The sequence below is a fragment of the Mustelus asterias genome, chromosome 23, assembly GCF_964213995.1.
Source record: "Mustelus asterias chromosome 23, sMusAst1.hap1.1, whole genome shotgun sequence".
NCBI lineage: Eukaryota > Metazoa > Chordata > Chondrichthyes > Carcharhiniformes > Triakidae > Mustelus > Mustelus asterias.
In genome coordinates, this window is record NC_135823.1 from 18,752,997 (window position 1) to 18,778,258 (window position 25,262).

At 43.5% G+C, this 25,262-nt stretch overlaps 1 protein-coding gene across 2 annotated transcripts in view; it reads left to right on the top strand.

Moving 5' to 3' along the window:
- The window catches only part of pemt (phosphatidylethanolamine N-methyltransferase), a 128,083-nt gene that overhangs the window by 82,824 nt on the left and 19,997 nt on the right, over positions 1–25,262 (top strand). For both annotated transcript variants that reach the window (XM_078240062.1, XM_078240063.1), the window contains exon 4: positions 3,890–4,035. In XM_078240062.1, coding sequence (XP_078096188.1) covers positions 3,890–4,035 — 146 coding nt within the window. The remainder of the gene's footprint in view (positions 1–3,889; positions 4,036–25,262) is intronic.

A 25,262-nucleotide genomic window follows, 5' to 3' on the forward strand; every position in this document is an offset into this window, starting at 1 on the left:
ATGCTCAACTCATTTCAAATATACCTGGATCTGTATCTGAAATCCTGGAACCGGCAAGACCACAGACCAGGTTCTGGAAGTGAGATTACAATGAGCAGCTAGTTTTTTCTCTTGTTTGACTGTGCAGACACAGTGGGATGAGTGGCCGCTTTCTGCACCATAACTTTTTTATGATTCTGTGACCTCCTTGCAACATAAAGTTGGAAGTGGGGATGCTGGCCAAGGGTTGCAGTGTTCAGTACCATTTGCAGCTCTTCGGGTGTTGAAGCTGTCCGTGCCTGCATGCAGCAAGATCTGGACAGCATTCAGGCTTAGACTGATAAACGGCAAGTAACATTCATACCATACAATTGCCAGGCAATGACCATGTCCAACAAGAGAACCACTCCTTGACATTCAATGGCGTTATTGTCACTGAATACTCCAAATATCATCATCCTGGGGGTTACCATTGACCAGAAACTGAACGGGACCAGCCATATAAATAAATGCTGTGGCTGCAAGAACAGGGAATTCTGCTGTGGGTAACACACCCACTGACTCCCCACAATATGTCCAAACGAGACACAAGTCAGGAATGTCTTGGATGAGCGTGGCTGCAATAACTCAAGAAGTTCGACACCATCCTAAACGAAGCAGCCCACATGATCAGCACCCCATCCACCACTTTAAATTCCCTCCATCATCGGCACATAGTGGCAGCAATGTTTACTATCTACAAAGTGCAGTGCAACCACTCACCAAGACTGCTTTGACTACACCTTCCAAACCACAGCCTAAGGACAAGGACAAAAGCAGACATGTGGACACACGATCGACTGCAATTTCCCTACCAAGCCACACAGCACCCTGACTTGGAACTATTATCACCATTGCTCCACTGTCTGTTTCATCATTAACCATTGTCCACTAAGGGCTATGGGCATCTCTCTGTTCATTGCAATTCTATATGTTGCTGTTCCTCCCTCCAACAGGTTTTTGATGTTGTCCACCCATTCAGTCTTTCTCCTACCCGGCCTGTTTAGTTAATTACAACATTTAAGGCATTTGGACAGGTACGTGGATAGGAAAGGTTTAGAGGGATACGGGCCAAACGCAGGAAAATATTCAGTTTAGGAAACCTGGTCGGTATGGACGGATTGAGCTGAAGGGCCTGTTTCCGTGCTGTATATCTCTATGACTCTGTGACTCCAGTCCTGTTATTTCATCTTCTACTGTCACCAACACCCAACCCCACCACTTCCAGTCATTGGACTTTCTCCATTGTTGCTTTTTCACTTCAGCTACAAGTCCCTGAGACTCCAATTATCCTGCGGACAAATTAATTGGTTCTTTGCTGATTCTAAGGACCCTTTGCTGGAGCCACATTTCAAAGAGCTGTAATCCTCTTCTCATCAGTTTTATTGAGGATTCAGCTCCAACGCCCATGCAGTGCAGTGCACCACACTAGGTATTTTGCAAGCTGCTTTTTCAGGTTCAGGCTGTTGTTGGATGCCCTCCATGGTTCATTCAGCTGTTGAGTTGTAGAATGGGCAATTGCTAGTCTTGCCTTGATTTCAATGCTGTTTTCAGTGCATCTCAACATCTTTCTGGACACCAATCCACCCATGTTTGCTTGTTAAAATTCAGCCCAATGTTTTTAACCTTAACAAGATGAGAGGTCACATAACACTAGGTTAGGGTCCAACAAGTTTATTTGAAATCACAAGCTTTGGGAGTGCTGCTGCTTTGTCAGGTCATCTAACCTCAACGATAGAGCTATATCACTATTTTGTTAGTTAATCCAAGGTTGTTTATCAGAATTGGGAGAATAGTACAAGCCCAAGGTCACAACCAGGGATAATGACTTTTCAGTTCAACATCAAAGAAAGACAAAAAGCCTCAGGGCAACTTGTACTTTTTGTTCAGTTAACAAGAGTTATGTTAAGATGAATAGACAGTGATACAGATCCAGAAGATGAAAAATGCAAACTCGGGACAAAACAAATAAAATTAATTATTAATAAATATGAACACGCTGAGTTATGTCAAAGAGCAGGGTAATGGGACCAGTTGGATAGTTCTTACAAGGAATTAGCACAGCAGGAAAACTACAGCTCAAGGCGTCTCACCCTTGCGTTTAGTCTGTCTCTCACACACACAGACACACACACAGGATTTGTCTATATAGCTGGAAATCTCCAGCAGTCAAGGCCGTGGGAAAGATCCAGAAAGAAGAACAGGTCTGCCTAAGGGGTAGCTTTGTAGACATTTCTAACATTAAGTCATTGATTTTTTTGAGTAATTCTTTCTTCAGGATCTAGGGGCGGGGCCGGAAAACGCAGTGAGCTGTTACAAACTCCAGCAAGACTGTAAAATCCTGCCAGTGAGGGGGGCCATAAATTTCTGCCCTTGCTGTTTTCTAGATGATATTTCTGGAAGAAATTGGCAGCTGAAAATTGTGAGAAGAATCTTTTTGAGCAAATTGATTGGTTGATTTTGTATCTTTACCAGTCATGAATGATGATTTTAAAGCCTAATTGAGATATTTCATTGCCACCATTTTATAATTTTGACTTGTTCACAGTTCAACATTGTCTTGGTGACTTAAGTAAGTGGTCATTCGAGCTAGTCAAGATTTATTTCATCGTATGTTATGTGATTTGAAGGATAGATGCCTTTGAACTCACTCCCAGGCATAATTCTCCGAAAAGTGTGATGCTGTAGACTTAGAAACAAAGTTCGTTAATTGCATTGAGCAGTGAATCTCCCATAATGCTGAACACGGAGCGAGTATAGTTTTCAGGTGACATGGTTGGAAGGCAGGAGATAGTTGAACCAGAGCACACAGATATGATTCAGTCCCCCCGATTTAAGGTCGTGCATTATGTCCCTAGTTTTGTAGTTCCACTATAAATAACTATGTCCATACTTAAAATGGAAACTGCTCATGTGAACTTATCAGGCTGTAATTAAACTTCATAGCGTTGGTGACGTAATCGTGCTTCCGCTGAGAGGAGGGGAAATATGGTGTGTCGCAGCCTCTGTTATGAATGTAGATGTAGGAATGTATAATGGAGAATGTTGATAATAACAGAAAATGCAGGCAGATGTGAAATATAAATGTTATTTTCATTTTCAAAAATTCACAGAAAATGACAGCTGCACTCCTCATTTAGCTGATAATACTTTTGTAATATATTTAATTTGCTATTTCCTCCTGTGTTCCTGCTGCAAGTGCAGCATTCACATTGGGAAGTGCAGCAAAACAGCATTCCAAGTTGAACTGTATTCACTTCCTGGTACTTGTGCAGTTGGTAGTCAGTGAAGAGAAATGGGGTCACAAAGCACTGATTGTAACATTCAGAGACCCCATACCACCAGCAAGACTTCACAAGAGACTTTATTTGGCTTCCCTCCTGGCTTCAGCTTTCCAGCAGAGTAGGTCCATAAGATCGTGTCACTGAATCTGGGGACCCCAGTCCTTCCCTTGCAGCAACATGGCTTCTCTCTGGGTGACCAAAAACAATTATCCAGCAACCTGCAGTGCATTGCTGCAATTGCCCTTTTATAGGGACTGTGCCTTTAATTAGGGGAGGTTGCCTGGACACATGCCTTCTAAGAACTAGTCGCCAGCCCTCTGAAGTGTGCACAGAGACGAACACCAGGGTTGCACTTTGCCATGTCACCATTGAAGACCAGTTTTCTCTATTAATCCATTTGCAGCAGGCATGAGGGTAGCAGTTCACAGTAAGCTTGCACCCAAAAATCCGAGCAATTAGATTTCACGGCCTCTTTCTGCAATACAGTCAGCTGAAGCCTCTTTCATAACTACAGAAACAAACTGTTCATTCAAGCCAATTCATGTTTAATTTCTTGTCTAACAAGTGTTGTCTGTGTCTTTCCTTAGTTTTACTGAAGCAATGAAGATTCAACCTAAGGTCCAAGTCCTTGACAGCGCTGCAGCATTTTACATTGGCCTTGGCCTGTTGCTATTAGGTACTATCCTTGTCCTGAGCAGCTTCTTTGCACTGGGATTCGTCGGTACATTTTTAGGTGAGAACAATTATTGTTGATAATAGTCAAGCTAATAAGTATCTTGTACTAAATTCAGCTTCCCTGATCTAAACTTACTATTATTTTTGTGGCATGTAATCACTTGGTATATAGTCGGTATGATTTACTGTGTTGCAAGAGTTACGGTTTTCATGTTCACAGTAATAACTTGTATTCGTTAAGCTTGCTTCATTTGGCAGCACGTTTTCCTCTGTCAGAAGACAGTGGGTTCAAATCCTCTCCAGGACCTGAGCACATAATCTAGGCTGACATTCCAGTGCTCTGGTGAGGGGCAGCTGTATTTCTGGAGGTGCTATCTTTTAGATAAGGCTGTCTAAGGGATGTTAAAAGATTAAAAGAGTGGGAAATTCTTCTGACTTTTTGGCTAACATTCATCCCTTAATCAACAACCACAAAACAAATTAGCTTGTGTCATCTATGGTTCCATTGGTAGCACTCTTCCCTCTGAGTCACAAGGGCCAGACTCAAGTCTTATCAAAGTTAACACTCTAGCACAGTCAAGTGCTGTACTGTTAGAGGTGTACTGTTGGTTGAGATGGGGCGGCACGGCGACACAGGAGTTAGCACTGCTGCCTCACAGTGCCTGGGACCCGGGTTCAATTCCAGCCTCGGGTCACTGTCTGTGTGAAGTTTGCACATTCTCCCCGTGTCTGCGTGGGTTTCTTCCCACAATCCAAAGATGTGCAGGTTAAGTTGATTGGCCATTCTAAATTATCCCAAGTGTCAAGGGGATTAGCATGGTAAATATGAGGGGTTACGGGAATAGGGACTGGGTGGGATTGTGGTCGGTGCAGACTTGGTGGGTCAAATGGCCTCCTTCTGCACTGTAGGGATTCTGTGACGATTCTATGATAAACTGAGGCCCCATCTGCTTTCTTGGGTGGATGTAAAACATCCCAAGGCGTTATTTTAAAGAAGATCGGTGATTTGTCCCTGGTGTCCTGGCCAATGTATATATATCTCTCGATCAAAATAACAAGAACAAGCTATCTAGTCTTCATCACGTTTCTGTTTTTGGGAGTTTGCTGTCGGATTTTGACTGCTACATTACAACAATGGCAACTTCATTAGCTGTAAAACACTTTGAGATCAAATCAAAGATTGGTCACAGGACAGCAGGAGGCTATTTGGCCCATTATATTCATGTCTGCAAAAGCAACTCACCTAGTCCCATTCTCTTGCCTTTTCCCTGAAGCCTTGCATTTATTTCTCTCCAGATAATTATTAAATTTCCTTTAGAAGGCTCTGATTTAATCTTTGTCTACTACATTCTCAGACAGTACATTCCAGATCCAAACCACTTGCTGCGTAAAAATATTTTTCCTCATGTCACCATTACTTCTTTTGCCAATCACCTCAGCCTGCCTTGCTACCTTCAGTGATTTGTGCACCTATATCTCAAGTCCCTCTACTCCTGCACCCCCTTTAGAATTGTTCCCTTCATTTTCTATTACCTCTCCTTACTCTTCCTACCACAATGAGTCATTTTTCGGCATTAAATTTCATTGTCACTTGTTTGCCCTTTCCACCAGCTTGTCCATGTCCTCTTGGAAGTTTATCATTACCCTCACAGTTCACAATACTTCCAAGTTTGTGTCATCAGCAAATTTTGAAATTGTGCCTTGTAAACCCAAGTCGAGATGGTCAGTGTATGTCAAGAATATCAGGAGCTCTATCACTGACCCCTGGGGAACCCCACTTTTCCTCCAGTCTAAAAAATAACTTCACTACTGTCTGATTCCTATCACTCAATCAACTTTGTATCCATGCTGCTGTTACCCTTTTCATTCCACGATCTCTAATTTTGCTGTCATTTGGTGCCTTCTCAAATGCTGTTTGGAGGTCCACATAAACCACATTACTCTCATCAACTCTCCGTAATATCATCAAATACTCAAGCAAGTTAGTTAAACACAATTTTCTCTTAAATCCATTATAACCTTCCTTAATTTATCCCTATGTGTCCAAGTGACTCTTAATTTTGTCCCAAATGATTGGTATCAAAAGTTTTTCCACCACCGAGCTTAAGCCTACTGGCCTATCGTTGTTTGACTTATCTTTACATCCCTCTTTTGAACAAGCTTTAACATTTGCAATTCTCTAATCCTCTAGCATCATCCTTGTATCAAAGGAGGATTGGAAAATGGTGGCTAGTTCCTGCAATTTCCACCTTTGCTTCCCTCAGTACCTCAGGATGTAGCCTGTCCTAACTAATATTTCCTCTTTATCAATTTTTAGCCCATTCAGTGTCTCAGCTATCTCCTCTTTCACTATGACAGGCAGCATCTTCTTCCTTGGGAAAAACAGATGGAAAGTGCTCATTTTAGTACTTCAGCCATTCTTTCAGGGATGTGAGGTTGTCGCCCACCCCTAATTGTCCTTGCTCAGCCATTTCAGAGGGCGGATAAGAGTCAACTCAATTCCCAACTCCAGTTAAAATCAAGGCTACATGGTTGCACTGTCAGGTTTTGAATGATGCACTGGGCAGCAAGTGCCAGGTTATAGCACGAGTAGTAGTTATGCTTTCCACTAACTTATAACGGGCGGCACGGTGGTAAGTGGTTAGCACTTCTGCCTCACTATACCAGGGACCCGGCTTGGGTTGCTGTGTGGAGTCTGCACATTCTCCCTACGTCTGCGTGGGTTTCCTCCGGGTGCTCCGGTTTCCCCCCACTGTCGAAAGATGTGCTGGTTATGGTGCATTGGCCATGCTAAATTCTCCCTCAGTGTACCCGAACAAGCACCGGAGTGTGGCGACCAGGGGATTTTCACAGTAACTTCGTTGCAGTGTTAATGTAAGACTACTTGTGACAATAATAAATAAACTTAAACCTATCACACTTTAAAAATTATACGGTACCAATTCAACATAGGTTTGGATCGAAAGACCTTTGCAGAGCTGAGGATAACGTATTATGACACAGCAGAAGATGAAAATACATTCCCCTCTGGACTATATGTTGCCTTGGCGTTACATTCCTGAGCTTGAGTAACTCAATTAATCTCACAGCACTATTTTTTGTGGCTCTTAAAGCTCAAACAGCACAGCAGTAAGTATCCGCAAGTTTATAAGTGCTCCTGTGGCTTTTTCACATTGTAAAACATATGACGTATCTACTACCTGTGTCTTTTGTCGTCCTGTTGCTATTTTGATTTCCCATAACCCAGTTTGTGTTTTCTTTTTCTCTCCTGCTTTTTTCTCCAATTGTTTTCATTGAGTTCTCAAGAAAGTACGTTCAGAAATACATTTTGTTGAACTATTGTAAGTCTAAGTGCACTTCGGGCCAAGAATGTGCTGGGATAGAGGGATCTCACTAGCGTACCATGGTAGTTTTCCTATACTCATCAACTGAAAGGTTTGGCCACGAAGTAGTTCTTTTATGTGAGACCTGATTAGCTGTCAAATCTGCCAACAACTTGTGGTAAGGGCCACAGACATTAGTGAACTGTAGATCCAACAGGACTTAATCAGTGAGACGTAACAGATTCAGAAATAAACAGAGGAAGGGCTCAGAAGGAGGGTTAATTAAAGTAAGTAAATTCATTGTTAAATTAGAAAGAGTAGCAAAGCGAGGAAGGAAAGATTGGATTAAGAGAGAGAAGGAGACAAATGAAAAGTATGGAAAGAATTTTAATTTTAAAATTTAGCATTTTTAAAATCCCCAACACCTGAAGGAATGAGATTCCACGCTTTTAATTTTTCGCTTTCTGGGTAAGAGAGGTTGATTGGCAATGATTAACAGTTATTGAGGCATTAAAAGGATGCATACACTGTCACTTAGGCTTAATGTTCTGTGGTGAATTTAATGGGTATTAATGAGAAAGTGCAGCAACATCATGCAGATCACGGAGACGCTGTTTTCCCAAAGCTAATCCCAGATCAACCCAAATTGGGCAACATCTTGTGGCAATTCACATGTTATTGTTTTCTTGCCCTAAATTGAGAAGACCTGCAAGTTAATAATGGTGCATGTCATTCAAATGCTTTTTTTTAAAGCTACTTCTGGTCCACTGAATGAAGCCATTATGTACTTAACTGCATGTTCGCAAATACACTTTGAAAACACTATGGAGCATAGAATCTCTACAGGAGGCTATTTGGCCCATCAAGTCTGCACCAACCCTCCGAAGGAGCATATTGCCCAGCCCCCCTGCCCTATCCCCATAACCCTGCGCATTTACCATGGCTAATCCTTTTTCATTGCACAATACCCAATCCAAGATGGCTTATTCCTTGTTGGTTCCTCAACGTTTTGGTCCAGGAAACCATCCCGAATGCAATCCAGAAATTTGTCCTCTATTGTACTCTGACTAATTTAACTCACCCAATCTATATGCTGATTAAAGTCACCCATAATCGCAGATGCGTTCCTTTATCATATGCATCTCTGATTTCCTGTCTAATGCGATTCCCAACATTACCACTACAGTTGATGTATCCAACTACTCCAATGATACAAAGCTAGGTGGCTAAGTGAGCTGTGAGGAGGATGCAAAGAGAAGCAGCCCAGATTTTTGCCACAACGGAGTGGATCTCTGCCGAAAATCCCGAAAATGGACACAATTTGTAAGTCCCTTAACCAAGCCCGGCGTTTCCCATCCTCGCGAGGGTGGGGCTGAAGTCAGGCCAGGGTTCGTGGAAGCAAAAGTCGTAGGGGCAGCTGGCCATTTAAATCATCAGCTGCCTCAGTGACTTCCAATTTTTGAACTCTGTGTGAATCCTAGAGTGTGCAGATTAGACCAGGTAAGAGGATGTCGGAACTTGGTGGATTTTTTGGATAGCCATTGTACCTCTTTGGAAAGGTATGGTACCCTATATGGAGAGGGTCCCAGGACACCTTTTGGAGAGATACGGTCCCTTTGGGAGAGGGAAAGCACCCTTTGGAATTGTTAGAATGAAGCATGGTTATGCACATTTTACTCACAAGCTCATTGAAGCTGTCAGGGAACTGCCCAAGAAGTACCAAGGCTATCTTGGAAGTGTCCAATAATACAAGGTGAGTTGGCATGAAAGGGGTGAGGGGAAAGGGTGCTGGATGTTGGCATGAATTGGCAATAAGTTGGCTTGGGGGTGCGAGGAGCCAAGGTGGGTAGGTAGGGACATGGGTTGGCATGGCTAGGGCATAGAGAGTGGGGGTGGGAAGTGTGAAGACCAGAGGGATGTCTTTTAATTTTAAAACAGTGCTGGAGCACAGGGGGTGGGGGTGGGTGGGGGGTCTTGCACAGAGCCTTCCTTCACACCCAGCAACCTCCGCAGTCGTTCTGTGGTCACCCACCCCAACTCCTACTTCAGCCCCCCCCCCCCCCCCCCCCACACACACACACACACACACACACACACACACACACACACAGAAAAAAGGGCTTGGATGAACATTTTTATCTTATTCAGGTTGAGTACGAACCCAACTAAATTGTATTTTCTACCATTGCTTTTTCCCAGGGCAAGCCAATGATCACCTCCCCCCAGGTTTCCCGACCATTCTAAACTAACAATGAAGGATTTTATTGACAGGGATCCTGGCAAGACACACAATAAGAAGTTTAACAACACCAGGTTAAAGTCCAACAGGTTTATTTGGTAGCAAAAGCCACACAAGCTTTCGGAGCTCCAAGCCCCTTCTTCAGGTGAGTGGGAATTCTGTTCACAAACAGGGCATATAAAGACACAGACTCAATTTACATGAATAATGGTTGGAATGCGAATACTTACAACTAATCCAGGCTTTAAGATACAAACAACGTGAGTGGAGAGAGCATCACGACAGGTTAAAAAGATGTGTATTGTCTCCAGACAGGACAGCTAGTGAAACTCTGCAGGTCCAGGCAGGCTGTGGGGATTACAAATAGTGTGACAAATAGTGTGACAAATAGATGCATATTACAAATAGTGTGTTTGTATCTTAAAGACTTGATTAGTTGTAAGTATTCGTATTCCAACCATTATTCATGTAAATTGAGTCTGTGTCTTTATATGCCCTGTTTGTGAACAGAATTCCCACTCACCTGAAGAAGGGGCTTGGAGCTCCGAAAGCTTGTGTGGCTTTTGCTACCAAATAAACCTGTTGGACTTTAACCTGGTGTTGTTAAACTTCTTACTGTGTTTACCCCAGTCCAACGCCAGCATCTCCACATCAAGACACACAATGGCAGCAGTGATTTCAGGAAACAATCCAAGGTGAGGGAACAAAAGCCTTGAAACAAGGATGGAAGATACAGAATGTCTGTCTCCAGGTTTAAGCTGGTGGTGGGGGGGAGGGAGGCATCAGTGGGACTGGAAGATCCCACCGGCAGGAAAAGCCAGAAAATTCAGCCCTAAATACTTTCTTTGTAAACTGTGTGTTTTGAAATGGCTGCCTGGTTGGCTACCTTCCAAAAGTAAATTGGTTTCCTCCCTAAGATTTACTCCAGGAACTATGTAGGATCTAACTGCTTTTTACTGGACCACATCTTTATTTAAATTTGTTATCTGAAGTGATTTTGTGTTCAGGGAAGATTTTATTGATAAGCATATCAACTCTAAGCACAGCTGGCTATTCTGGCTGTATCTCACTGTATCTCACACGGCTTTGTTCATTTAATATATCATAGAATAGAATCCCTACAGTGCAAAAGAGGCCATTTGGCCAACCTGGTGGTGTCTGGTCCTCTTCCACCCCACCCACTGCAACTCATCACTGCCCAGCCCTACAGTGGCCTGAGAAAAGCTGGTCTCTCAACCAAACTGGAAAACTGAGACAGGACAGCAACTGGATAGCACAGGCCAAATTGAATGAGGAACAGCAAATACCGACATGTCAAATACAGCAGAATGACGCTGAAGGCTGAATGGGCAGCTATGGAAGAACTTTCCAAGGCCCAAGTGGGAGCTAAAGATGGCACCAATGAGAAAATGCAGAGAAAGACTATGAACTAAGGACCTGTCGCAGTTGATACAGGAAGTCCCGAGTTGCTGTGGCAATGTCTATTTTTACATGCATGATGTAGGCTTGAAGTATGGATAGTGATGGTAGACTCCAACTTTCTTCCTATCACATACTGATCAGAAATCTCTCCCAGCCTTGCTGCCTGCAACTGGTGTGTGTTGGAAGGATTTGGAAGTTGATACTCAACTTCATGGCCGCATTACGAACGTGCCTTTCTTGGCCATCAAGTCCTGGGGTGGGACTTAAACCCTGAGCCTCTGATGCTACCCACTGCACCACAAGACCTCCATCGCCAGTACATTTTTGAAGATAAATCTTCAATATGAACTGGCTGTTGGTGGATCTGAAATTAACTTTAGGGAGATATCTTGTGATGGGAACTAGGAGGTAGCTCTGGAAAGTCTACAAGATGAATAATTATTATAATGGAAATTCATACAAACCTCACAATTGAAAAGTTCTCTTAGGGGCTTCACCCTGAGTCTTGACACAGGAAGTAAGAGTGGAATTTAATGCTCCCCCTGCATCCTGAAGAGCAGGCTAGGAAGTAAAGGAAGCAGTGTTTAATCGGGTCGGATGGACAACCAGTCGCCTTCCTGAGTACCCTGTTTACAACCAGGCCGCAGCAGGTCGAGGTCTGCCTTCCTTTCTCTAGGCCAATTTATGTCCTTAAATAGCCAATTAATGATCACTTAAGGCCCTAGGGATTCACCCCTTATCAACAGTTGGGAAGGGGACCCATGCAATGTAGGCAGGCCATCCAGGAATGCCCTATCAGCCTACCTGCAGGCTCAGTAGGAGACCTCTGGATCGGGTACATTGTGCCCCATAAAAAGGGCACTCTGTGAGAAGACCCCTGACCACCCTCACCGGGGCAGCCCGACAGGGCCTGGCAAAGCACCTTAATTTACCTGGATTCCAGGACCTCCATGGCTGCTCCTGCTCCCAGGCCTCTGGCAGTTCCAGCACTGACCACTGCTCCTGGTGGCGCTGCTGGTACTGAGGAACCCTCTCATTGGGCCCGATTTTACCATCAAGTTGCGCCCGCTTTTGGGCACGAAAACTTGGTAAAGTTGGGCGTGAGGCGAGTAGCGCGATCTACGCCTGTCTCTGCGCCGGTTCCCCCTTTACCAAGGCCCGAAAATGGCCCCGATCGGGACCGCGCCCGAAATGGGTGGGACGGCCATTTAAATGCATTTGCATGTATTTAAATTGACATAATGGGCTGCACGCCCAACCTTACCGGCACTTCCTCCTTTACCACCATGTTCGTCCATCCAGAATCGGCGCAAAACAGAAATGCTCCACAAAAGCCTGAGGAAATAAGTGCCGAGCATCCGATGGCTCTCTGCTTGAAATCAGTAGGAGGGGGTGGAAGAAGGTCGGTCCGACGGCTCTCTGAGATCGGTGGAGGGGGGGTGGAGAAGGGGGGGTCTGCTGCCACTCTGCCTGAGATCAGTGAGAGGGAAGGGGGGGTCTGCTGCCACTCTGCCTGAGATCGGTGGGGGGAAGGCGGGGAGGGGCCCGCCATCAGTCTGGGCAGCAGAAGGGGTGGGTGGACAAGGAGGTCAGTAATGTTGTGGGGGTGGACGAATGTCTGCGAGGCCCAGGGGAGGCATTATCCGGCCCGGGAGGGATGTGGCAGGGGAGCCGCATTCTTTCTTTTTTTTTCTGTATACGTGCAGTTGGAGGTGCCAATCGGAGCTGCAGGATTTCGGGCGCGTTAAGCCCCGCCCACAGGCTTCAGCATGATTCGGAATTGCTGATATTTTTTCAGGCAGAGTGTGTGTGGGGAGCGCCTCCAGAACGGGTCTAAAAGTCGGATCTGAAACACTCAGTTTCAAGTCCGCCCAGCACTTAGAATCAAAATGGTAAAACAGGGCCCATTCAGTCAGTCTTGGAGACAGGAGTGTGGTTCAAAAAGAGCCAGGCAACCCAACAGTATAGTGTGTGATTTGGATTTAATTCCATCGAGACTTCCAGAAATGCCTATGACACAGTGTTCAACTCCTCTTCTGCTCATGGACAGGCTTACCGTCACAGCAATTAAATGCAGCCCTAAGTGTGACGAGCAGAAAATGCGTACTAGATACAAATATTCTAATATATAGATATTTGCACCTTTTTCTTTAGAGGTATTAATTTCAACCACAGACTTTAGAATTCCAGATCCACATTGTGAATATATGCATTGCTTTTGTTAAACAGTTTCATTCAGATAATCTGCATGGCTCAGCTGATTTAGGCAGTGAAAGTAGGCCAGTGAAAGCCCCAGATTCGATAGTCTGTATTCAGTGAGCTGATCTTTGGTTGGGAACTCAAAAACAAAAGCCCTGGCACTCTGGACTTGGAGATAGTAAATCAGCCATGAGTCTAGTCAGTATCAACACCTTCTGGAAAGATGCAGGTGGACTCCCATTGTAATGCTGTGTTGTATCGTCCCCATTCCCAGCTAAGTGGCCTGCTAGTACTTGGCTGTCAGAGCTCGCACACAGTGACCGGCTCCTTGTGCAATAATATCCCAGCAAGTCATTACTTCTTTGGAAGGTGTTGGGAGGAGATAAACTGGTATAATGGACCAGCCTCTTGCAGTAGGAACTATTTGCCAGCCCTGAATGAAAGGACTTGTTGTTTAGGCCAAACTCATAAGAGCAGTCATGAGTACTCACACGTTTGTTTCATAGAGTGTAGGGCAATGGCAGAATACTGAACCAGAGACTATAAAGTTAACTGATTCACATTTAAGTAACTGTGCCACAACTTTCTTTCTACTCCACACTTTTATTTTATAGTTAATGCTTGAAACCATCCCTGCCTATCATGTTGTTCTGTTCTTGGTTTCACAGCCTCCAGCAGATACCCAACAAGCTCTGCAGAGGCAGTGTGAGATAGTGTGCACTGAGCTGTGTTAGATTGAAAAATCACCTGCAGTGCACAGCAGAGTGCTTGACTGAGAGGAGAAACTACAGCAATGAGACCACGATAGTACGTAGAACAAGGCCATTTGAGCCAGCGGGTTCGTGCTTGTGGTTATGCACCATGTGACTCACCTCTCACCTTAATTCACCACCCTTTAAATGAATATGAAATGAGTGACTGGTCAATAATGCCGTCTTATAACGCACTTAACATGCACTTCAGTGTGGATTAGAGATCAAATCTGGATCCGACAATTTAAAAGACATGGGCCAGAATTCTCCGGCTGTTCACGCCGGCAGGATTCTCCGGCCCCGCTGGCAGCGCACCCCTGCCCGCGGGTTTCCCGCCGGTGTGGGGTGACATCAATGGGAAACACACGGCTGGGAGGCCAGAGAATCTCGCCAGTGATAACTCCCTGTCCTTCCCACATCCTCTGTGGCTGCCTCCATTTCCTGTTCCAGCTGACCATTTTCTTCTTACTGACTATTCTCGAGTTTCTAATTTTGTGCAATATGAGCATTATACAATGGGTTGTATATTAAAGAAAGTAAAGGCCTGCATTTCTATAGTACTTTTCGCAACGTCGGGACATCGCAATCAATCAAGTACATTTCAAGGTGTAGTCATTGTATTAAATGCAGGAACCACAGCAACCAGTTTGTACGCAGTGCAAGGTAAAAATCCGCCCAGTTCTTATACAAATTATTTTACTCCAGGATTACAAAATTGTCTACGGTCAGGATTTGCCGGTGCCCCCGTGGCGGGTTTTCCAGTGGTGAAGGAATCTCGCCATTGGCCACCGATGGGATCTTCCAGTCCCGCCACAGTCAATGACCATTTGCATTGCTCGCTAGCTGTATCACTGGGGAACCCGCTATGAGAGTGGGAGGGGGGTCACCTTTGGCAGGACCAGAAGATCCCGCCCACAGGTAGGGTCAGAAAAGCCCAGCCTATGATAGTAGATAGTTTCCAAATTCAATTTATTGTTTGACCTGTTTTATCGTTCAGAGCCAGTGCGGAGTCTGCACATTCTCCCCGCGTCTGCATGGGTTTCCTCCAGGTGCTCCGGTTTCCTCCCACAGTCCAAAGATGTGCGGGTTAGGTTGATTGGCCATGATAAATTGACCCTAGTGTCAGGAGGATTAGCAGGGTAAATACGTGGGGTTATGGGAATAGGACCTGGTTGGGATTGCGGTCGGTGCAGACTCGATGGGTTGAATGATCTCCTTCTGCACTATAGGGATTCTATGGATATAGAGTGAATAGCTTAAAAATATTGTGGCTGAAAGTTCTCTTCAATCAAGTTGCTGCATCTCTTTTTCCTCGTTCTGTTGACCATATTGTACATGTCCCTCAAGTTTCATATCTTTGGTGGGGCACGTCGGAATATTCCTTTTGAGTGAGATGGATGCTAGTTAATCAAATGCACATCATCTATCTGTTTTGAAACAGTGCCAAGGCCATTCTGGAATGTTCCTTAAGAGCGAGACACATACATCTGTCTGGTTTTAAAAGACTTCCTCCTCTGATTCCAGCCCAACTGATATTATCAGCTCTGAGTCCTTGTGATTTGGACCTCCCACATTCTCAATGCTTTTGTGTATCTTCTTATCAGAATTAATGCTGGACATCACAACTTTGCTTATCAGTAGTTTCATCCTGTGGACAAACACATTGTGCTGATCACCAGCTTGATTGACTTTTGTCTCCCCAGAATGTCCTTGCCTTCTGATGTCTGGCCTCCTTGCAAAGCTTTGGTCACATTGTGCCCAGTTTCGATTGGTCAGTTGGTACCCGCAAACCTTGAACCTGAGTGCAACTGCATCTTTACAGCAGCAAGGTCTCACAAACAGCAATTCAATAAATAACCAGGGCTGCGATTTTCCTGTCCCGCTCATTGCAGGCGGGATGGAAAAGTCAGATGGGCAGCCAAATGTCCGTTGATTTTGGGTGAGAATTTCCGGTCCAACCGCAGACAGAACCTGGAAATCTTGGCCCAGCTAATCAGTTTTAAGTGATGGTTGAGAGATGCATGTTGGATTCTGAGAACTCCCCTGCTCTTCTTCGAACAATATCCTGGGAACTTTAATGTTCACCTGGGAGGGCAGACTTACTTTAATGTCTCATCCAAAACATGACAGTTCCAGCAGTGTAGCACCCTCTCAGTACTGTATTGAGGTGCCGTAATAAGATTTTGTTAAGCCTCTGAAATGAGACTTGAATCCATGAGCTTGTGCGTCAGGAAACGGAGTGCAAACACTGGGCAGTAAACATATTAAAACAAGTTCTGGGAAGCTGGCTCATCAGTATTTCATAAGGATATTTACCCAATTTGGGCGACTTCACATTTGCTTAAACCTTGTATGTAATTTAGTGAATTAATAATATGTCAGAAGTGAAAAGCACCATTAAGCAATTGTTATTTGAATTCACCAATTATCAGCCTCCGTTTTTAATGAGCAGAAGATAATTACAGAGTATTGCTATTACGGCTAGCTTATAGTTGATTGGATAAGGATGCACAGCAGTTCTTTGAAAACAGCCGTTTAAAAAGTCTGCATCATTAATGCTAAGCCCATAAGATTAGTCCCGCTAAAGGCTGGTGTCATCTAATATCAAAGAAATTTACGAGCTTCAAGCAAAAGGTCGGGAAACAAACTTTCATGTTTGAAGTATTGAACAAATGCAATGACATTTCAGCTGTAATTTTCCAAGGCTGTTCATGGCACGTGGAAGCTCAGAGGCACTGGTTGAGGGTTGGCGTATGATTATAATTTAGGGATGTTCAAGGCTTTTGTGAGCCTTATTCCAATGCTACCTCTTGCCCAGATTTCCATTTTGTATGGATACACTTGGCCTTCCAGGTGTGAGACTACTCAAACAGGCCTTTTAAAATAGATAGCTGGTGGGCATTGAATGCTTTCCTGTTCTTTCTAATACTTGTTGCTACATTTTTTCCTTATGCGTTTGTTATTTGTTATTATTGCTGGCTTCTCTGCAATCCTTTTGCAGTTTCCTGACTTGCTGCAATGGATGTTGATTGATGCTGGGCAACTGAAATGATGACAAGGAGGCAGCAAATATAGACGCACAGACTCAGTGGTCTGTTCATGCCTATCACAATCCTAGTACCTACATTTACAGAGCACCCACCCCCCCCGCCCCCAACACATGCCAACCACTCCACCCCCTTGCAACACCCCAACTCCCCGGCATGTACATGGACATCAGAGGAGATCTCCTTTTTGCCTGCCCTTCACAAGTCTACAAAGATATAGCATGGTGACCTGCAGATACATCAGGAACAGGGATGATGAAGGTTACCATGGCATGAAGCTTTCATGCTCTTCTTCCTAGGCACCAAAGGAAATTAGTCTAACAGGAAGCAGCATACTTACTATAGCTTTTCTCCTGAAACCTGGAACATGATCAGCAATCTGTGCCTCATACCTGTGCTTCAACTGGTGGATGATCCTCAGACCCAACTAGGACCGTGTTCTCCATGCAGCAGTACTTCCAACTGCACATCGCGGCCCACATGTCCTGTGTCATGATGATAAACTTCCCCACCATAATTGGTTCCCCTCAGTAATTGGCCCTTCAATGGCTGACAGCAGCATTTTAAGACCTGCTCCCTGGCCAGGCTTTCCATTCCCCAGCCAAGTGTGCTGTTAACTAAGTTCTCCAAGCCTGCTTTTCCGAAGCCTAAATTGCAGGGATTCCTATTGGAAATTTGGGCCAGATCAGCCCTTTCACAGTGCCAGAGCAAGCAAGCCAGCTAATGGTCTTTCTGGATTTTAAAACTTAAGACTTACAGTAGATTCTTGGAGAAATGATGCTCTGGGGAAATGATGGACCAGAACACTGAAAAATTGTGTTTTTGCAGTTAACATTGCCCATCATTGCTGCAGAAGCATCTTCAGTTTATGGTCTTGCCAACTCACAATTGCAAGTTTGCTTAATGCTGCACGAAGCTGGCAATATTAAGTAGGGGACAATTTATAACAAGAGGCAGTGACTCAGAGCAGGCCTAATGTTTTAGATTTCAACTGCATGTTATACCTGGTATCAACCAAGTATTTTTGTAGAACTGAAACATTAATTCTATTCATTGGAGCATTACAGCTGTGTGAGTCATATAAGGAGATTGTCTTATCAAAACACCAATTTGAAAGATGAGTATAAGGATTTGTGCACCATAATGTGAATTGTAAGAAAGACTTTGTTCATCCTTAATCTAATATAAATTCATAATTCTTTAAGAATTAATTTCATTGTGCTCGATCAACAATCAAAATTTACAAAGTTGGTTCAAAGTACGGTGACCTAGAAATTCAGGTGTGTCTATTTTTGGCAAAGAGCGATTAACGATTGGATCGCTGCTGGCATCAGGTACACTAGGAAGTGACAGTAACCGGAGGGAATAGAGATAACCCAGAGCGAGGAGTTGACCAGATAATGGAGATAATGGCACTGGGTAACAACAATGGAGGCAATCCTGTTCCTCCGATTCCATTTTAGGCAAGTATTTTTTGGAACCCTTCCTTGGTTGACTCCATTTAAGGACAACCTGTTCGGTCTCATGTAGATCTAGTGGCACTGACCCCAGCTACCTTAGAGCAAACCAATCTCATGGTGGGGCCTCCAACAGACATTCAGCCCTTGTTTGCATATGCAAAGTTCCTAATGCCTGTTTCAGGGTGTGGACATTTCACACTGATTTTGTGGCCTTGAGCAGCAGGGCAGGAGGTGCAACTTGTAATGTGCATGTACTTGCTGCCCACCATACCAGATGCTTACAGCATTTACCACCTGATGAAGGAGTGCTACCGTTTTCGGAAAATATAATTTCTAGGCCCAAATAGTTTATGATTTTCAAAAGACATTCAGTGATGTATCAAAGATAATTGGTCTGGATCCAATCTGAAGATTTGTTACGGGCAGGGTGCTGTAGGTATACTCACTGGTTGTGATTTAGCTGCCCCGCTAGCTACAGGCACAAATCCCATAATTGCCATTAAATAGCGCAAGTCCAAAAACAGATTTGCGCCGGCAAGATTTCCAAATGTAATTTTCCTGTCCCCCTCCAATGATGTGATCAGGTTCATGCCGGGGTGTGGGGGTGGGTGGGGGTGAGCCAGATTAGCATATATTACAATATATTTAAATATCATTAGGGAGCTTAACACCTCATCTTCCGCCCTCTCCGTATCGTTCCTCCCAGCCGGCTGGACATCACGCCAGTGCGAATCATTATTGGTTTTCAAAAACGTGCTGGGGGCACACAGGTAAGTATAGCCCCGAGTGGTGAGGGGCATGCTTGGGCAGTACCAGTGTGGGCAGGCCCTCTGGGGATCCCCATTGGGCCCCTAATGTGTGGTGGTCATAGTGGTGGAGGGAGCCCATGAGGATGGGTACCTGGGCCGATGCCTGTTTAGGGGGAGGGGAGAGTGGGCTAATGCTCGCCGGGTTGGTTGGGGGAGTGCCCTGTTGCTTGTGATTTGGGGCGGGTCACCCTGGTGCTCCATGTCTGTGGGAGTTGGGGGGAAGTTTATTTTAAATACAGTTCAGGACGCCGTTTAAATATGCAACCCAATCTTTGTGGAACTGGCCTTGCTGACACTATCAGGTGCCCCATCCAGTGCCAGAGTGATGGCGCAAACCACTTAGTGCCAGACAATGGAGTGAAAACTCGGCTGTTCATTTGGAGACACCGTTCCCTCCCTACGCTGCCTTGAAATGGCATCTTGTTGACTTGACTCACTGGCCACATATATTGAATTACATGGAGTTTTTGCACTTATGCTACAAACTAAACTCACTCGAAAAAAGATAGAGCCTGTCTATTTCAATGCTCTTTTCAGAAAGAACATGAAAGAATTGCATTTATATGGCACCTTTCATGACCTTGGGTGTCCCAAAATGTTTCACAGCCAATTAAGCGTTTTTGAAGTGCAGTTACTGTTTTAATATAGAACTCATGGCAACTATTTTGTTCACAGTTGGGGGTTCCCCCTCCCCCCTTATTTTCGGCGGGTGGGGCAGAGGGAATCAGAGAATCCAACGGAAGTTCCAAAACGGCCGTTATCCCCACCCCTCACCAATGAAGTAAAGGTCTGGAATACTATTACCGTGCATTTGAATGTCAGTGAATGCCCTCTCTGCTGTATTATTGCCATTCTCTCCCCCCCACCCCCCCTCCCCTAGCATTGCCTCCTAGCACTGTCCCTTTATTTGTTTTAATTTTTTAAATCCCCATCTATCACCCGTTTTATTTTGCTTTCTGTACGTGATTTGACATCAAATTCAACATTTTAACTCCTGCTTCCTGTTTCTGACTCTGCTGCTGCTTCATTCTGATTGTTAAGTAGGTACACAATTGTGTTAATACAGGAGTGGGACTCCGCACTTAGAAAAGGTCATTTTCATTGCTAGAGAGATTTGATGGCCATAATAAAAATGACACATGTGGTTAAAAGTCCTATCCCTGAATTAGTAGAGGTTAAAGATCCCTGTGGAGGGCACTCTGCTTTTTGGCTGGTTAGATGAGAGGAACTAGCCATGCAAATGCCCTTAGTAACCCCATGCAAATGCAACAAGCGGCTGGCACCATGAGTTTGCTGTTCAGAGCAAAATCCAAGCAATATTATCTAAGCAATAAGCTGTTAAATCTCTAGCGAACCCTCCATCAAAATGTGAACTGGCAAAGAATAAAGTTGCTATAACTGAAAGTCCATAAGTTGAAATGTCCTATTGCTGTTGTTGATCACGCGGCTGGTGAAACAAGAAGCAAGAAACTGCAGATGCTGGAAATCTGAAGCAAATCAAAAAATGCTGGAAACAGCAGGTCAGGCAGCATCTGGAGAGAACAGATGAGAAAATATTTTGGACTCGGTCTTTTATCGAGACTGAGGGATATCATTGCATTGAGAAAGGCAGAGGCAAACAGAATGCACTTGCATGTACACACTCATACTACACATACGTGGGAAAAATAAATAGATGGACCTGGTAAGCACTTAAGCAGAACATGGAGATAACTTTTTCAGAGAAAGCAAAGCAATTAAAGATAGTTATCAGACTCTGGGAACATATGAATATTTGAAGGCTGTGGGAAGGAGATGGAAGTGTGACAAACTAGCAAAGCGGAGAAGATTCACTTGGAGCCTCGGAGGGAAAAAACAAATTGACTCCAGCGCAGCTGGTAATGTACTTTACCATCTTTACTCATTCACCATTTCTCCCACAGAAGAATGTGAATACTAGGACAGTTGGAACTTTTCACTATTTTGGTTGACAGGCCTTTGTTTGATAATGATACCAAGGAATACTGAGTAAAGATGAGTAAATGGAGCTAAAGGGCAGATCTGCACTGATCGGACTGAATGCCATAGCAGACCCAAGGGGCCAAATAGTGTCCAATTGCAATGCTGTGAACATTACAATGGTTTTAATGACGCAAGTAATCCAAAGTCTAACTGCAAGATGATGTTTGCAAAGTAGCTCAGTAAAAGGCTTGACCTCTGCCATTGCTTCCTTTATATACCAATGATGATCATTTTAAGCATTTGAAATTTGATTCAGTATAAAAGTGTCTTTAGACTTACAAAGAAAAAATACAAAAGCAGTTTGTGCCATTTTTTTTGATCATTGCTTTACTAACACCTTTTTGGTCAAAGCATAAAATCCAAAGAAATAGCAAATTAAAATGCATGCCTCTTTTTCTTATGTATGGGTTTCATTGCCTGCAGAGCTTCCCTGTAAACATATGGTAATGTTCAAATAAGGATAGAGGTTAGTGAACACATGTTTATTCTAAATCATTGTTTTCTAATGCCAAGAGAATTAAAAACTATTTAATAACATTGTGTTCAGAATTTCTGCGAATTTATTGTGAATTGTCTCAGGGCTCTTTGGCCAAGTGTAAAATACACATATTTTACTAAGCAGCCTTCACAATCAATAGCCAACTGTTCCTGCGACACACAGTGACAGCTATCGAGCTGTATTGCTCTGACCTACAAGATTGCGGGTGCAACGATCTTTCTTTTGTAAAGAATACTCCTCAACAGCTACATTAGATTGAGCAATCCAACATTCTTTTCTTTTCAGATCCAATGCAAAGTTAAAGCTTTCACACTTTTTGGGATTATAGTGATCACTTCATCAAGTGAAAATAAATTGTGGTTTAAAAATCCAGGTTCATAGAACTAATAATATTCTGTTGCTATTGTTTGAATCACTGATTGATTAATCTGCCGGGAGTTACAAATATTGTGAAATTTGTGCAAATATTTAATCCCAAACTTATTTGTTCAGAAAATAACTAAATTTAAAGAATGCTGTTTTTTTTTTGAAAGCATACAGGCCACCCAACTGAGATCCATTCATTGTACAACAATTTTAGGAGCTTGGTGAGGGTACAAAGGGGATTTATCAGAATGGTACCAGAGACAAGAGACTTCTGTTGTGAGGAGAGACATTCGAAGTCATAAAGTGATTTAATGGAATAAATAAGGGGAAATTGTTTCCGCTGGCTGAAGAGTCAGTAACCAGGAAACATAGGTTTAAGATAATGGTAACCAATTTAAGATTATCAGTTGGGCTCGCAGTGTGGCTCACTATTTTTAAAAAGTTTATTTATTAGTCACAAGTAGGCTTACATTCATACTGCAATGAAGTCACTGTGAAAATCCCCCAGTCGCCACACTCTGGCGCCTGTTCGGTACACTGAGGGAGAATTTAGCATGGCCAATTCACCTAACCTGCACATCTTTGGACTGTGGGAGGAAACCACAGTTTCCTCCGGAGCACCCGGAGGAAACCCACGCAGACACGGGGAGATCATGCAAACTCCACTCAGACAGTGACCCAAGCCAGTTCCCTGGCGCTGTGAGGCAGCAGTACTAACCACTGCCACCGTGCTGCCCTTAGACAAGCTAAAAACCATATATATTCACACACGGAGCCCTGCCCTTTGCAGACAGAAGGAACACGTACACACATTACAACAAAATAGGCAACAGCCAGTCCCTGGTTCATTCCCTCGGGAATGAACTTGTCTTGACCAATCAGAGTCAGCTTGCCTGGTTTGAATTTAAACAAAGCTTGGCAGTTAATGATCAGTTATCAGTTAACCGGTGCATTCTCCATGGCAATGCACTCCTCTACCAATCAGAATCCACTTGCCAGCCAACTCCTGCAATATAAATTGTTGTTCCCTTTACAATTTGGTATTCTTGTGAATTGTCCTGAAGAGTGCAAGATGAAAAGCTTTGACAGCATGTGTCTTTTTCAGCAATATTTAGGGTAATTGGCAGACTGCTGGAGTAAAGATGAGAACCTTTCTTATTCAACAGTTTGTTATGATCTGAAATTCACTGTACTTAAAAATGAGATAATTGTGTGACTATGGAGAAAGAGTAGTGGGGGGGGGGGTGTTATCAGCTGTTTCAGAGAGTTGTCACAGTCATGATGGCCAAATGGTCTCCTTCCGTGCTGTATGATTCTGTAACGCATATTTAAAATATTGTGCTCATGTGAAATTTCAAGTGTTAATATTTTACAGACGTACATTAAATGTGCTGCCAGGTTATGTTTGCTTGTGTGACATTGTGCAAAGAGAATACTTGGGTATGACTGAGGCTCTGGGACTGAAGATGCACAGGTACTCTGATCATGAGCACGGTCTTTGGCCTCTATAATGGAGTTTGGAATTGGGGTGCTTCACTCTTCTGCTGCTCCACTGTTTAGAATCTCTTTTTGAGATACCACTGATGGTTGCTCACTCTGGACATATTCTGGGAGCTTAAATCAACTTCCAACAACCCAGCCTGTGTACCTGCCTGTTCCATATCGGACGTTTTTCATCTCTTAACATTTGCGTTCCAATTGGGCTCGAAAGCTTAACTCTTGTTTCTCCCTCCACAGATACAGCCAGACCTGCTGAATTTTTCTAGCACTATTTCTAACATTTTTCAGTTTTGCTGAAAGGTCATTGAGCTGAAACGCTAACTCTGTTTCTCTTTCCACAGTTTCAGCCTGACCTGTGGAGTATTTCCGGCATGTTTTTATTTCGGATCTCCAGCATCCACGGTGTTTTGTAAATGTGAAATTGGTCGTTTGTTGATTGCACAAAACGGGAAGTTTGCAAAGTGACAGCTTGTTTTTCACCCCGTCAGGTTTTGTTTCCCTGATCTCTGTCGATCTCAACTGAACAGTACAAACTGTTCAAGTATGTGCGCCTCTTTTCTGGAGCTGGCTTAGCCCATTTGTTTTTGGAGATTTTATGCGAATATAATCCTTTTACTTCAGGCAGTGCACTTTTGTTCAAGTTTGAACAGCAATAGAAAGTTAAAAGTTCAGTTCTATTTTCCTTGGATGCCACGTGGATAAATTTAATTACTTGCACATTTAATTTCAGTTTTAAAATATGCATCTTGTTGTTGACTACTTGTCTTTTCGCATGATTTCATCTCGCCCTTCCACCTATGTTTAAGCAACTTTCAGAGATTTTTGAATTGTTATTTTCATACTTATAGTCTGCATGCAAATCAGAACTATGTGTGTGTTGAAGTACCTGTTTATCATTTTCTACACCTTGGCTCTTCTGATCCTGAAATGCTTTCTCCCCAAGACTGGATTTATTGATAACACAATACTAGGAGGTGCATTATTGCGCATGTGCAGATGCAGTCAGTAGCATCATAGTCAATTTGTCTGGATTAGGGAACTGGTTCAATGATTCTTTAAAGATAAAATAAATAAAGCACATTTGGAAAAAGTAAGAGTGGAAGTGGATTTACATTTAAAAATAAATAATGAAGTAAAAAAGCTATTTATCAAAAGCAAACCAATCTTGGAACAAATCCAGATTGGAGCGCATTCTGGCAATGAGGGATGTTAATTCGACCCCTACTTTCAATTTATAATCGTTTAATGAGCTGGCAAAAATCAATAAAAACATATTTTGAATATCTTTTAACCAAAAAAATCTGTCACGCAGTGTGGGGTTCAAGACCACAACTCTGGGATTTAGGAGTCACTTTATCTACCAATTGAGCTAGTTCTGTTGTGAAGGAACTCCCTGCTTCTGGCTTTACAATTTGTTCACGGGCTTTATAAAGCTTTGCTCACTTCCAGGGTCATATTTTTGCAGAATGGTTACAGCACAGAAGGAGACCATTTGGCCCATTGTGTCTGTGCCGGCTCGCTGCAAGAGCCATTTACTGCATGCCACCCCCTTGCCTTTACTCCTAGCCCTGTAAATCTTTCCTTTTCAGATAATGAACCAATTCCCTTTTGAACACTGTCAGGCAGCGCATTCCAGATCCAAACCACTTGCTGCATAAAAAACATATG